Here is a 16,421-nt window from a genome sequence, read left to right on the forward strand (position 1 = left end):
TTTTGTTTGAAAGCCACTTTTATTCCATGGATTTGGATATGTAGTTTTCTCACTGTTGTTTATGTTTCAATAATTCCATGCTCTGTAATTTGATAGATTTCCTTTTTAAGACTTTTAGAATGGTAATTTTTAAATTTCCAAGTCAATGATTTGGTTTTTTTATTTTAATGATTTTTATTTTTTCCATTATGGTTGGTTTATAGTGTTCTGTCCATTTTCTACTGTACAGCAAAGCAACCCAGTCTCATATATATATTCTTTTTCAAGTCAGTGGTTTGTTAATTGACTACTTTATGGCTACATTCTAGTTTTATTGCATTGTGGTTAAGAAAATATTACCAAAATGGGAGTTCCTATTGTGGCTCAGCAGAAACCAATTTGACTGGTATCCATGAGGCTGCAGGTTCAATCCCAGCCTTCCATCCAATCACTCAATATGACCAAACTGTTCCCGTTATAAGAACAGTTGAAGGCGAGGGTGAACATAAATGTGAGACTTGGAGGCACTGACCGGCACTGACCTTCCATGACAAGTGAGGTGTGACCTTCCCCACCTTCCCTACCACCAGCAGCCTCTCTCCCAGCCTCTAATGGTTCCTGAGCCCCAAAGGCCCACCCATCTCCCGACCTCAGGAAGATTGGTGGCCTCAATACCAACAGCCTTGCTCCCATATTTCCCAAAAGATAATCACAAAAAACAAACCACTCTGATATAAATTTATTTCCCAGTCGGGGCTCTTCAGTCTTATGATTAATCATCTTGTTATATAACATCTATTATATTTGATTTTATCCCTGTAAGTTTCTCTTCCCTCTAATTCTATTTTTCCAGTATTACACATTGTCCATCCTTCAGTTAGCAGCTGCCTGACCAAGCCCTATCCATTGCATTAGTTGGCCAAATCATTTTAAAGACTTGTTTTTAATGCATCTATTTTTTTTTTTTTTTGGTCTTTTTGCCTTTTCTAGGGCTGCTCCTACAGCATATGGAGGTTCCCAGGTTAGGGGTCTAATAGGAGCTGTAAGCCATTGGCCTATGCCAGAGCCACAGCAACGCGGGATCCGAGCCGCATCTGCAACCTACACCACAGCTCACGGCAACGCCAGATCCTTCACCCACTGAGCAAGGCCAGGGATCGAACCAGAAATCTCATGGTTCCTCGTCAGATTCGTTAACCACTGAGCCATGACAGGAACTCCTTTAATGCATCTCTTATAAACAACACACGGCTGGATTTGAGTGTCGTATTCACTATTCTTGGTCTTTCAATTGTGAAATTTTCCGCTTGAATATTGTCAAGGTAAATGTTTTCCCCAAAATTAAAATAAGTTATCTTGTGGTTACCATTGTAGCTCAGTGAAAAATGAAACCAACTAGGATCCATGAGGATGCAGGTTCAATCCCTTGCCTCGCTCAGTGGGTTAAGGATCCAGCATTGCTGTGAGCTGTGGTGTAGGTCGCAAATGTGGCTCAGATCCCATGTTGCTGTGGCTTTGGTGTAGACTGGCAGCTGAAGCTCCGATTCAACTCTGAGTTATTTTTTTAAATAAAATAAAATAAGTTATCTTGCATAAATATTGTGAACAAGTGCCAAAGATTCATTTAACTTATTAATGGCAGAACTAGATGATAAAACTGGTTACAAAGAGGTTATATAACAACACACACATAGGCACACACAACTATCATTCCTGGAATAAGATTGCTAAACAAGATGCAAAACTGATTAATGTTCTACAAAGCTAAAACCGTAAACATAGGGGTTTTCTTCTCAGACCGAAACCATGCATCATTTTCATAATATTAGTTTTTCTAGGTTAACATCTAACTTTGGGGAATCTAGTTTTTAATCAGCAATAAATAGAAGTCAAGCAACCTTTATTTCTCTGAAATAAAGGTCAAATGACCCTGAAAGGACCTAGTGTTGAAGAAAAAATTACTTTGACAGTTGTTAAAGATGGTAAGGAAGACTTTATTCAGGACCATCACTATTGGGGCAGGGACCACTATGCAGCAAAGGGATCATACAGAAGAGGAGAGAGGTTGAGCTCAACTCCAAATACAGGGAATTTAGAGCCAATGAACAGGATGGAGTGGGCAGCTAGGAAATCACTAAGAGGAAACACCAAGGGTAAGGGGGATTCTGTTGAAAATGACCTGGTGAAGTCTTGCTGAAGGCAGGCCAAGGTCCTTAGACATTCCCAGGAAGATGACAGAGTATAAGGAATTTAATTAGATATCAAGGAGAATCAAGGATGGGGAATTCTGTACCATATGATCCAGCAATCCCACTCCCAGGCATATATCCAGACAAAATTATAATTCAGAAAGATATATGCATGACCTGTTCACAGCAGCACTATTCAGAATAGCCAAGACATGGAAACAACCTAAATGTCCATCAACAGAGAAATGGATTAAGAAGACATGGTACCCACATGCAGAGGAATACTACTCAGCCATGAAAAAGAATGAAATAATGGCACTTGCAGAAATATGGATGCAACTAGAGATTATCATACGAAATGAAGTCAGAAAGAGAAAGACAAATACCAAATATCATTCATGTGTGGAATTTAAAATATGGCACAAATGAGCCCATCTACAAAACAGAGACAGACTCATAGACATAGAGAACAGATGTTATTGCCAGTGGGGAGGGGTGAGGGAGGGGGATGGACTGGGAGTTTGAGGTTGGTAGATGCAACCTATTACATTTAGATGCATAAGCCATGAGGTCCTACTCTATAACACAGGAAATTATAACCAAGCTCTTGGAATAGAGCATGATGGAAAAGAATATTTTAAAAAAGAGAATGTACATATATGTATAACTAAGTCACTTTGCTGTACAGCAAAAATGGGTACAACATTGTAAATGAACTATACATTAATTTAAAATATAATTAGTTTAAAAAAAAAAAGATGGGGAACTCTGGTTAAACTGACTTAGCCAGATTCTTGCTAAAACTAGGAAATGTGGGGATACACACAGAAGGCTAAAATTCAGGACCCACTTGAGAAGAGAGTTCAGAAGAGCCTGAGCAGAATTTGTTCAAGGAAAGAATTTTTCTCAATAGTCATCTTTTTGCCTATTTTCAAGTTTTGGATAATTTAGCATTTATTATGTTGGTTCTGTTGGGGCTTGGTCCTCCCATCTTATTTTATATTTCTATTGATCATATTTTCCTCTTGATTTGTAAATTTCCTTTTCTGAATTTTGCTATGAGTTTAGGAGGGTTTTTTACACTTTTTTTTTCTTCTGGTGTCTTAAGGATTTTTATCCCACTGCTATGGAATGCCTGTCCCTTTTTATTTCCATCACCCTTCACACGGCCTGAAGGGTGAGTGCCAGGCATCTCAACCATGACCCCATCTTCCAGTGCCCCTCATCCCAGTCCCAATGCCTGCTCCCTACAACCCTGAGGTGCAGGTGCTGCATCTAGGACTTTGTGGGGAAAACCAGTATTGGCTGCTTCAAGGGCCCCTCCTGTTTTTGTAATGTAATGAAAGATTCTAGATTCTAGTTTCCCCATCAATTGAATCACATAATTTAAATCTTTGCAGTTTTCCACATTTTTTTCCTCCTAATATGACCCTTTAAGGGTCTCCAAGCATGAAATACATTTATTCTCACTTTTCTATTTCTTCTGTCATTGCAAAGAGGATTTTGAAAGAGTGGTGGACCGGTCCTTTACATTCAGTTTAAAAGTCCAGGAAGTTCCCATTGTGGCTCAGCAGTAACAAACCTGACTAGTAACCATGAGGATATGCATTCAATCCTTGACCTAGATCAATGGATTAAGGATCCAGCATTGCCTGGAGCTACGGTGTAGGTTGCAGACTAGGCTCAGATCCTGCATTGCTGTGGCTGTGGTGTAGGCCGGCAGCTGTAGCTCTGATTCGACCCCTAGCCTGGGGACCTCCGTATGCCACAAGTGCGGCCCTAAAAAGCAAAATAAAATTTTAAGAAGTCCAAATTATTTCTTGCTTCAATCTGTTGGGTTTTCATTTTACTTTGTTGTCTGTTCGTTTTCCTGCAAGCCTGCCCTCTTCCTATCCTGCCCTCCTAGGTTTGAGAGGCTAGCCTCAGCCACGATGATCAGGGTACTTTGCGGACAGTGCTCAGGGGGCAGAGGGGTTAAGGGGAAGACAGTGATCTGTTCCTCTTTCCCCAGCGCCAAAAGAATAGCTTAAATGTGTATGATGAGTAGTACGGGAGGAAGAGTCAGGCACCAGCCTTGTTTAACCCCACATAGAACCTAAAGGAGCCAATTTAATAAAGGTACAGGTGAAGCTGATGGGTTAAACACACATTTACTCACAACACCTCCCTGTTAAACAAAAACAAACCCAAAAATGCAAAAAAGATTTTTTAAGAATATTATTTTAAAGAAATAAACCCACAAGGTGGAGTCCCCTGGCAGCTCAGTGTGTTAAGGATCCAGTGCTGTCACTGCTGTGGCAGGGGGGTTATGCCTGGGAACCTCTGCATGCCATGGCAAAGAAAGAGAGAAAGAAAGACAGAGAGACAGAGGAAGGAAGGAAGGAAGGAAGGAAGGAAGGAAGGAAGGAAGGGAGGAAGGAAGGAAAGAAGGAAAAGAAAACCCATAAGGACAGGAAGAACAGAGTAGAGTCAAGTACTGGAAGACAGGCAAGTGATCAGGTTCTGAGCACCCCTGAATGTGGACTCCAGAATTTTCTCCTCACCTTGTGGGATATCAGCTTAAGTCAAATACAAGTGACAGACAATATGATCCTAAGGAGGGAGGAATCAAGCTAAAGTCAAAGAATCACCTGCCTTGGACTCAACTATGAATAATGAGCTGGAAAAAAATCCTGATGCACAAATTTCAGGGTGGATTATCAGACACAAATGTTCCAGAACCAGTTAGAGAAGTACCCCCATCCTTCAAAACTTGCAAAGAGCAAAATTGTACCATTAAGTCCCTGACATGCAACAAAATATTAGGTTGAGGGGCAACCAGCTTAACTGACCCACAGAGGTAATCAGAAGAGCTGGTGGAACTAGAAAAGAGAGAGACTGGAATCCTTTGGAGATGGGTTCAGGATGCATATCAAGGGACTGAGACAATGTCAAGTGATGGGCAGGAAAGATCCAGCATCCAGATCCTTGCCCAAGATGAACAAGACTGGAGGTAGGGAAGTCCAGTGGTCAGAGGCATGGGAAGCACTCAGTGATGGGTTCTGAGCCAACAGGGAGCAGAGAAGAATGTCCATGAGGACTTGTGGATTTGGGCAATAAAGACAAAAAGTATGAAGAACAAAGCCCAAATTCATGGACTCCACAGAAGCACGCAGAGCTGGCCCATTCACAGTAGTTGTTCATGATGGGTTTCTCTACCGCAGGATGAACAAGGACCCAGGGCTGGATGCCAAGGAGACAGGGGGCCAGGAAACCCCAGGGCAGAGCTCAAAGGGCTCATCACTAGTGTAAAACAAGCCAAAACTAGCTAGAAACCACAACACTCAATATGCAAATCTCATTGGCCGAGCTTCTCCAAGGGTTCATAAATTCTGGCACATTGCTGCTGTTTTCTCTTTCACTCTAGAAAGTCAAAAATATCTGCAGCCTTCATGTATTCATAGAAACAAGGAATGTCTACATTTTCCAAAGTGGGACCAGAATCTTGGGTCATGTCTAAGGCATGTGCATTTGCACATGGTAGGCAAAGGACTTTGCTTCTCCCAGCACATCTTTCTGCAGAGATCCATGGAAACAAGACTCAACTCCAAAGCAGCAAAGAAGCAGCAAGTTCTCAAGTGATCTCCTCTGACTCCCTCCTCCCAGGCTAATGAAGCCATGTTGCCCCTGGGGGATTAAGGGCAGGTGTCCATTGTGGCACCCAGCCCGAAGACAAGCAATTTGATCAGGTTCTGAGCACCCCTGAATGTGGACTCCAGAATTTTCTCCTCACCTTGTGGCATATCAGCTTAAGTCAAGTACAAGTGACAAACAACATAATCCTAAGAAGAGAGGAATCAAGCTGAAGTCAAAGGATCACTGCCTTGGATTCTACTGTGAATGATGACCTGGAAAATATCCTGAACAACAGCTTCAGGGTGATCATCAGAGACAAAAGTTCCAGAGCCAGGTAGGGAAACCCTCAAGCCTTGCAAAGAGCAAAATCATGCCATTGGGTTCTTAACCTGCTGAGTGATTTACTATATGTTACTGTGGGAGGCAAAGCGCTCAAATAGCCTGGGTAAGTATGTCAAATAAAAAGCAAAAGTGGTGTTTCTTGAAATGTTAGACCTGAGGAAGGAATATTGATAACTTACCAATAATTTTCAGAATGACTTATAGATGTGCACTTAGTCAGTGTCTCTCCACCCCGCACCTGACAAGCAGTTTAGAATTTATTCTAAGAATCTAGGTTTGCTGGGGGCTACATGGGAATCAGCTTCAGTGAAGAGTTTGTTGGAATGATTCACTAAATTTTCTATTTCCAGCATAAATCCAAGAACCTCTCAGACTAGTTTATTGACACTGCTTTTCCTCCATAAATCCATCTCATCTCCGTCCATCATGGACACTTTGTAGAATGACAGGTCCTGGCAGAGACTCACAGATGCTTCTGAGACATCCTTTGCCTTCAAAGAATGAACAGCACACATACTAAGGATCTCAGTGATCCACAAATTAGTTTTTGCCACAATGATTCTTATGATAAAAATCTTTCATTAACAGCAAATTGTTTTATAATAGTTGTTCTGCTTTATAATAATTGCATGCTTCACTTTCTTTTCTTTTCTTTTTTTTTTCTTTTTTTGCTTTTTAGTGCCGCAGGTGCAGCATATGAAATTTCCCAGGCTAGGGGTCAAATCAGAACTACACCTGCTGGCCTACGCCACAGCCACAGCAACTCAGGATCCAAGCCATGTCGGTGACCTACACTACAGCTTATGGCAATGCCAGATCCTTAACCCAATGAGCGAGGCCAGGGATCGAACCCATGTCCTCATGGATACTAGTCAGGCTCATTATCCGCTGAGCCATAACAGGAACTCCCGAGTTTGCTTTTTATCAAAATTGGTACAGCCTTATTGTTTCTGAAAACCACAAAATGAATGTATTCACATAAATTTAAAAGGTTAAATAATTTATGATATACAGGACAATAGAAAGAGAAAACGTCATTGCCTCTTTCTTCCACGACAACACGCCTCCTTAATTGATTTGAAGAAATAACTACTGAGCATGATTTAGTGTACTTCTTTCAGCAATTAGCCTGTATTCATAGCCATACATATTCAATTAAAATGAGATCATGATATCACGCAATACATACCATACAGCCTATAGGGATTTTTACAATCATCTTCCACGTGACTACATAAAAACCTACCTAAAAAAAAAAAAACCCTACTTCATCCTCCTATTGGCTGCTTTGTGCTCCATTAAAAAGCTCTATCATAATTAGGTTATGATGAGGATTTCCATTTTCTACCTTTCAAGCAACATTTCAATGCACAGTCTTATATACACATTTGAGCCTACTTTTCTTTTTCTTTCTTTTTTTGGTTTTTTTTTTTTTTTTTTTTTGGTCTTTTTGTCTTTTCTAAGGCTGCATATGGAGGTTCCCAGGCTAGCTGTCTAATCAGAGCTATAGCTGCTGGCCTACGCCACATCCACAGCAATGCAAGATCTGAGCCATGTCTGCAACTTACACCACAGCTCACAGCAACGGTGGATCCTTAAACCACTGAGCAAGGCCAGGGATCAAACCCATAACTTCATGGCTCCTAGTTGGATTTGTTAACCACTGAGCCATGATGGCAACCCCTGAGCCTACTTTTCTAATCATTTCCAACCCTAGGACACTTTTTTAAAGTTTCATTTTTCTCCCCCCACCCCAATGTTTTCTGCTGTGTGTTTGCTTCCACTGGGTGACTTCACTCCCAGGATCTCATCTGCAGGATACTGCAGCTAAGTGTATGAGCTCTGAATTTGAATCCCAACTCTGCCACTCAAAGGGATAGGAGTTTCCGATGTGGCCCAATGGGATCAGTGGCATCTCTGCAGTGCCAGGACGCAGGTTCCATCCCTGGCCCAGCACAGTGGGTTAAGAATCTGGCATTGCTGCAGCTGAGGCATAGATTTCAATTGTGCCTCAGATCTGATCCTTGGCCCAAGGACTGCATATGCCTCAGGGCAACCAAAAAAGAGAAAAGGGGGGTGATAGCATTAGTTTCTAGATTTGGGGGATAATTAAATAAAGTGATCCATGTACAATGTATGGCATTTTGTAAATGCTCAACAAATTTCAACTATTATGGAGTTCCCATCATGGCTCAGTGGAAGGGAATCTGATTAGCATCCATGAGGACACAGGTCCAACCCCGACCTTGCTCAGTGGGCATTGCTGTGAGCTGTGGCATGGGTTACAGATGAAGCTCAGATCTGGCATTGCTGTGGCTGTGGTGTAGGCCAGCAACTACAGCTCTCATTCAGCCCCTAGCCTGGGAACCTCCATATGCCTAAAAAGACAAAAAATAAAATTAAATTAAAAATAAAGAAATGTTAACTATTATGATTGGTACTGCTTGCATTACTGCAAAGAAAGTCACTTTCTATACTCTTTAATATCTTAGTTGACTGTGTGCTCAGTGAACTATTTTGGACACTTAATTTCCACTCTCTTCTATCTCCAACTTGACAACTCTCTTTCCTCTCTTCTGGTGAGATCCACTGCTGACTTTGCTCTTTAAGGCAACTAGAAAAGTGCTCAGTGACAAAATCAAAGAAAGTTACCTTAATCTTCAGAATTACAATCTTAAGTTCTCTTGTAAAACTTACTATTTCAGTGGTTAGTATTATTCCTTGGTCCCTTACAACTTATCAGCTCTGATCTATTGCTGATTTTCAACTATTTATTGTTGGAGTTTTTTCCTTTTTTCCCTGTTCATTCTGCAAATGTTTGCTGAGCATTTGTCAAATGAAGATACTGGACTGGGCCTTCCAAATATAAGACAATGAAACATCGGGAGTTCTCATCATTGTGCAGCAGAAACGAATCCAACTAGGAAATGTGAGGTTGCAGGTTCGATCCCTGCCCTTGCTCAGTGGGTTAAGGATCCAGCATTACCGTGAGCTGTGGTGTAGGTTGCAGACGTGGCTCAGATCCTGCGTTGCTGTGGCTGTGGCATAGGCTGGCAGCTCTAGCTCTGATTCGACCGCTAGCCTGGGAACCTCCATGCGCCCCGAGTGCAGCCCTTAAAAAGCAAAAAAAAAGAAAGAAAGAAAAAGACAATGAAACATCAAACAGCTAACAATCCAGTAAGGTAGAAAGAATCTGGCAACAGATAAGAGCGATTAAATGTTCTAGGTCCAGTGACCTTGCCTCTGTGCTCTACACAGTCGCGCCACTTGCTGAGGGAGAAGGTCTCTCTTGAGTTGAGTCCTGAAAGACATTAGTTGTTCACAAACTAATGCAAGTGAGTGAAGGTGTTTCCAAGCAGAGGGAGAGTTTGGTAAAAAGCTGGAAGTCACAGAAAGACTCTAAAGAGTTTAGGATGGTGGGAGCAACATACGCTGAGATGGGGCTGGAAGGTTAAGAGGGAAACAACTATAGTAAGTGAAGCTGGACTCACAGCAAAGTGAGGACTTCAGCATCCTTGATGGGGTTACTATGGAAACACCAAGGCACACCTTGATTTCCAAAACAGCAGGCACCTGATTCAGCCCAATGTGACATGGTGGGTACCCCTCTAGCTCTACCTGTTCTGTGACAACTGACAACCAACGAAGTTAAGTCTGGATTTTCTACTCTGCTGATCCTTGTTTTTGTTTCACACGTCATCTATAGCTTCATGCCAAAATAGAGTTCAAGGTAAGACGCGGGCCTTGGTTTGATATACATGTAGTCTATCTTTTTTGAGACAATATGGTGGCAAGGAAGAGGTTCAAACAGGAAAATACTCTCTAATTATGATTAACTGAGAAAAGCTAAAGAGTCCCATAATGACACTGAATGAAGTTCATCATTTGCAAAAGCCTCCCCCCCCCAGGAGACTATAAAAAAGTGCAATTTTTTAAATGAACTTATTTACAAAACAGAAATAGACTCACAGACATAGGAAACGAACAGATGGTTACCAAGGGTGAAAGGGAGTAGGAGGGATAAATAAGGAGTCTGGGGTTAGCAGATACACCCCAGTGTACACAAAATAAACAACAGGGACCTACTATATAGCACAGGGAACTATATGCAGTAGCTTACAATAACCTATAATGGAAAAGAATGTGAAAAAGAATATATGTATGCGTGTGTGTGTAACTGAATCACTTTGCTGTAACCTGAATCTAACATAACATTGTAAATCAACTACAGTTTTTTTTTTAAGTGCAGGGTTTTGGTGTTTTTTTTTTTTTCCTTTTTGTTTTTGTTTTTGTTTTTTGCTTTTTAGGGCCGCACCCAGACATATGGGGGTTCCCAGGCTAGGGGTCTAATTAGAGCTACAGCTGCCGGCCTGCACCACAGCCACAGCAACATCAGATCCGAGCCGCACCTGCGACCTACACCACAGCTCATGGCAATACCAGATCCTTAACCCACTGAGCAAGGCCAGGGATCGTACCCGCAACCTCATGGTTCCTAGTCAGATTCATTTCTGCTGCGCTACAATGGGAACTCTAAGTGCAGTTTTTTGTAATGTGCGTCTTTCTTTGTAATTCATATTCAACCTACTTCCCAATAAATGAATAAATACATAAATAAATAATAAACATACCATTGTAAATCAACTACAATTTTTTTTAAATGCAGGGTTTTTTTTTTTTTTTTTTTTTTTTTTTTTTTGTCTTTTTGCCTTTTCTAGGGCCGTTCCCACGGCATATGGAGGTTCCCAGGCTAGGGGTCTAATCGGAGCTGTAGCCACCAGCCTACGCCTAGAGCCACAGCAATGCGGGTTCTGAGCCGTGTCTGCAACCTACACCACAGCTCACTGCAACGCCAGATCCTTAACCCACTGAGCAAGGCCAGGGATCGAACCTGCAACCTCATGGTTCCTAGTCAGATTCGTTAACTACTGAGCCACAACGAAAACTCCTAAAGTGCAGTTTTTAAATGTGCTTGTCTGTCTTTGTAATTTACACTCAACCTACTTCCCAATAAATAAATAAATAAACAAATAAATCATGGACATGGTTGATTTCTAAAGAAAGGGACCATCAGGCCTTAGACAGAAATATGTCATCTTCTAGTATTTTAAAACACACCAAAGAAGACAAACATGCTCTGCCAGAGAAGCCCAGGGCCTCCACAGCTGCTTGCAAAGGGAGTTAGGCTTCAGTAGCTGACCCAAGGCTCTGTTCCTCTTCAGGGAAAAGGGTTTTTGTTCAGTGAGACAGCAGACAGCTGTCACTGTGGTGGACGTTCGGCCAAGGAACCAAGCTGGAACTCAAACGTAAGTCAATCCAAACGTTCCTTCCTTGGCTGTCTGTGTCTTACGGTCTCTGTGGCTCTGAAATGATTCATGTGCTGACTCTCTGAAACCAGACTGACATTCTCCAGGGCAAAACTAAAGCCTGTCATCAAACTGGAAAACTGAGGGCACATTTTCTGGGCAGAACTAAGAGTCAGGCACTGGGTGAGGAAAAACTTGTCAGAATGATAGTTTCAGAAACTTACTGGGAAGCAAAGCCCATGTTCTGAACAGAGCTCTGCTCAAGGGTCAGGAGGGGAACCAGTTTTTGTACAGGAGGGAAGTTGAGACGAACCCCTGTGTGAATGGTTTCGGCGCGGGGACCAAGCTGGAGCTCAAACGTAAGTGGCTTTTTCCGACTGATTCTTTGCTGTTTCTAATTGATTGGTTGGCTTTTTGTCCATTTTTCAGTGTTTTCATGAATTAGTTGTCAGGGACCAAACAAATTGCCTTCCCAGATTAGGTACCAGGGAGGGGACATTGCTGCATGGGAGACCAGAGGGTGGCTAATTTTTAAGGTTTCCAAGCCAAAATAACTGGGGAAGGGGGCTTGCTGTCCTGTGAGGGTAGGTTTTTATAGAAGTGGAAGTTAAGGGGAAATCGCTATGGTTCACTTTTGGCTCGGGGACCAAAGTGGAGCCCAAAAGTGAGTACATTTTCGCTCAATTATTTGTGAGATTTTTGTCCTGTTGTGTCATTTGTGCAAGTTTTTGACATTTTGGTTGAATGAGCCATTCCCAGGGACCCAAAAGGATGAGACCGAAAAGTAGAAAAGAGCCAACTTTTAAGCTGAGCAGACAGACCGAATTGTTGAGTTTGTGAGGAGAGTAGGGTTTGTAGGGAGAAAGGGGAAGAGATCGCTGGCTTTTTCTCTGAATTAGCCTTTCTCATGGGACTGGCTTCAGAGGGGGATTTTGATGAGGGAAGTGTTCTAGAGCCTTAACTGTGGGTTGTGTTCGGTAGCGGGACCAAGCTGGAAATCAAACGTAAGTGCACTTTTCTACTCCTTTTTCTTTCTTATACGGTTGTGAAATTGGGGACTTTTCATGTTTGGAGTATGAGTTGAGGTCAGTTCTGAAGAGAGTGGGACTCATCCAAAAATCTGAGGAGTAAGGGTCAGAACAGAGTTGTCTCATGGAAGAACAAAGACCTAGTTAGTTGATGAGGCAGCTAAATGAGTCAGTTGACTTGGGATCCAAATGGCCAGACTTTGTCTGTAACCAACAATCTAATGAGATGTAGCAGCAAAAAGAGATTTCCACTGAGGGGAAAGTAAAATTGTTAATATTGTGGATCACCTTTGGTGAAGGGACATCCGTGGAGATTGAACGTAAGTATTTTTTCTCTACTACCTTCTGAAATTTGTCTAAATGCCAGTGTTGACTTTTAGAGGCTTAAGTGTCAGTTTTGTGAAAAATGGGTAAACAAGAGCATTTCATATTTATTATCAGTTTCAAAAGTTAAACTCAGCTCCAAAAATGAATTTGTAGACAAAAAGATTAATTTAAGCCAAATTGAATGATTCAAAGGAAAAAAAAATTAGTGTAGATGAAAAAGGAATTCTTACAGCTCCAAAAAGCAAAAGCGAATTAATTTTCTTTGAACTTTGCCAAATCTTGTAAATGATTTTTGTTCTTTACAATTTAAAAAGGTTAGAGAAATGTATTTCTTAGTCTGTTTTCTCTTCTTCTGATAAATTATTATATGAGATAAAAATGAAAATTAATAGGATGTGCTAAAAAATCAGTAAGAAGTTAGAAAAATATATGTTTATGTTAAAGTTGCCACTTAATTGAGAATCAGAAGCAATGTTATTTTTAAAGTCTAAAATGAGAGATAAACTGTCAATACTTAAATTCTGCAGAGATTCTATATCTTGACAGATATCTCCTTTTTCAAAAATCCAATTTCTATGGTAGACTAAATTTGAAATGATCTTCCTCATAATGGAGGGAAAAGATGGACTGACCCCAAAAGCTCAGATTTAAAGAAATCTGTTTAAGTGAAAGAAAATAAAAGAACTGCATTTTTTAAAGGCCCATGAATTTGTAGAAAAATAGGAAATATTTTAATAAGTGTATTCTTTTATTTTCCTGTTATTACTTGATGGTGTTTTTATACCGCCAAGGAGGCCGTGGCACCCGTCAGTGTGATCTGTAGACCCCATGGCGGCCTTTTTTCGCGATTGAATGATCTTGGCGGTGGGTCCCCAGGGCTCTGGTGGCAGCGCACCAGCCGCTAAAAGCCGCTAAAAGCTGCCGCTAAAGGCCACGGCAACCCCGCGACCGCCCATTCAACTGTGCTGACACAGTGATACAGATAATGTCGCTAACAGAGGAGAATAGAAATATGACGGGCACACGCTAATATGGGGAAAAGAGGGAGAAGCCTGATTTTTATTAGAGATTCTAGAGATAAAATTCACAGTATTATATCCTTTTAATAAAAATTTCTATTAGGAGATTATAAAGAATTTAAAGCTATTTTTTTAAGTGGGGTGTAATTCAGTAGTCTCTTGTCAAATGGATTTAAGTAATAGCGGCTTAATCCAAATGAGAGAAATAGACGCATAACCCTTTCAAGGCAAAATCTACAAGAGCAAAAATTGAACACAGCGGCCAGCCATCTGGCCACTCAGATTTTGATCACTTTTACTGAGTTTGAAGTAAATACCATGAAGGTATAATTGCTGATTAAAAAAATAAGATACAGTTGTGACACATTTTTAAGTTTCAGAAATTTAATGGCTTCAGTAGGATTATTTCACGTATACAAAGTATCTAAGCAGATAAAAATGCCATTAATGGAAACTTAATAGAAATATATTTTTAAATTCCTTCATTCTGTGACCAGAAATTTTCTAATCTGGGTCTTTTAATCACCTACCCTTTGAAAGAGTTTGGTAATTTGCTATTTGCCATCGCTGTTTACTCCAGCTAATTTCAAAAGTGATACTTGAGAAAGATTATTTTTGGTTTGCAACCACCTGGCAGGACTATTTTAGGGCCATTTTAAAACTCTTTTCAAACTAAGTATTTTAAACTGTTCTAAACCATTTAGGGCCTTTTAAAAATCTTTTCATGAATTTCAAACTCCGTTAAAAGTTATTAAGGTGTCTGGCAAGAACTTCCTTATCAAATATGCTAATAGTTTAATCTATTAATGCAGGATATAAAATTAAAGTGATCAAGGCTTGACCCAAACAGGAGTATCTTCATAGCATATTTCCCCTCCTTTTTTTCTAGAATTCATATGATTTTGCTGCCAAGGCTATTTTATATAAGTCTCTGGAAAAAAAATAGTAATGAAGGTTAAAAGAGAAGAAAATATCAGAACATTAAGAATTCGGTATTTTACTAACTGCTTGGTTAACGTGAAGGTTTTTATTTTATTAAGGTTTCTATCTTTATAAAAATCTGTTCCCTTTTCTGCTGATTTCTCCAAGCAAAAGATTCTTGATTTGTTTTTTAACTCTTACTCTCCCACCCAAGGGCCTGAATGCCCACAAAGGGGACTTCCAGGAGGCCATCTGGCAGCTGCTCACCGTCAGAAGTGAAGCCAGCCAGTTCCTCCTGGGCAGGTGGCCAAAATTACAGTTGACCCCTCCTGGTCTGGCTGAACCTTGCCCCATATGGTGACAGCCATCTGGCCAGGGCCCAGGTCTCCCTCTGAAGCCTTTGGGAGGAGAGGGAGAGTGGCTGGCCCGATCACAGATGCGGAAGGGGCTGACTCCTCAACCGGGGTGCAGACTCTGCAAGGTGGGTCTGGGCCCAACACACCCAAAGGACGCCCAGGAAGGAAAGGCAGCTTGGTATCACTGCCCAGAGCTAGGAGAGGCACCGGGAAAATGATCTGTGCAAGACCCGTTCTTGCTTCTAAACTCCGAGGGGGTCAGATGAAGTGGTTTTGTTTCTTGGCCTGAAGCATCGTGTTCCCTGCAAGAAGCGGGGAACACAGAGGAAGGAGAGAAAAGATGAACTGAACAAAGCATGCAAGGCAAAAAAGGCCTTAGGATGGCTGCGGGAAGTTAGTTCTTCTGCATTGGTTCCTTACCGGCTCGTCGATCGCCCACAAACAACGCACCCAGTGGAGAACTTCCCTGTTACTTAAACACCATTCTCTGTGCTTGCTTCCTCAGGGGCTGATGCCAAGCCATCCGTCTTCATCTTCCCGCCATCGAAGGAGCAGTTAGAGACCCAAACTGTCTCTGTGGTGTGCTTGCTCAATAGCTTCTTCCCCAGAGAAGTCAATGTCAAGTGGAAAGTGGATGGGGTGGTCCAAAGCAGTGGCATCCTGGATAGTGTCACAGAGCAGGACAGCAAGGACAGCACCTACAGCCTCAGCAGCACCCTCTCGCTGCCCACGTCACAGTACCTAAGTCATAATTTATATTCCTGTGAGGTCACCCACAAGACCCTGGCCTCCCCTCTGGTCAAAAGCTTCAGCAGGAACGAGTGTGAGGCTTAGAGGCCCACAGGCCCCTGGCCTGCCCCAGCCCCAGCCCCCCTCCCCACCTCAGGCCTCAGGCCCTTTCCCCAGAAGATCCTTGGCAATCCCCCAGCCCCTCTTCCCTCCTCAGCCCCTCCCCCTCTTTGGCTTTAACCGTGTTAATACTGGGGGGGGGGGAATGAATAAATAAAGTGAACCTTTGCACCTGTGATTTCTCTCTCCTGTCTGATTTTAAGGTTGTTAAATGTTGTTTTCCCCATTATAGTTAATCTTTTAAGGAACTACATACTGAGTTGCTAAAAACTACACCATCACTTATAAAATTCACCCTTCTCAGTTCTCCCCTCCCCTCCTGTCCTCCGTAAGACAGGCCTCCGTGAAACCCATAAGCACTTCTCTTTACACCCTCTCCTGGGCGGTGGTATGAGACTTTTGATGTCCCCTCTTCAGCAAGGCCTCAGAACCATTTTGAGGGTGACAGTTCTTACAGTCACATATCCTGTGATCTAATTGACTCTAGTTT

The 16,421-nt window shown here is 41.8% G+C and overlaps 1 gene segment (V, D, J or C); it reads left to right on the forward strand.

The window, feature by feature from the left end:
- The window catches only part of LOC100736878, a 106,951-nt gene extending 90,842 nt beyond the window's left edge, over positions 1–16,109 (forward strand). Inside the window, 2 exon segments of the V gene segment in view lie at positions 11,756–11,790; positions 15,588–16,109. Of these exon segments, the coding sequence occupies positions 11,756–11,790; positions 15,588–15,916 (364 nt within the window).

The sequence above is a fragment of the Sus scrofa genome, chromosome 3 (assembly GCF_000003025.6).
Source record: "Sus scrofa isolate TJ Tabasco breed Duroc chromosome 3, Sscrofa11.1, whole genome shotgun sequence".
In the NCBI taxonomy this organism is placed as follows: Eukaryota; Metazoa; Chordata; class Mammalia; order Artiodactyla; family Suidae; genus Sus; species Sus scrofa.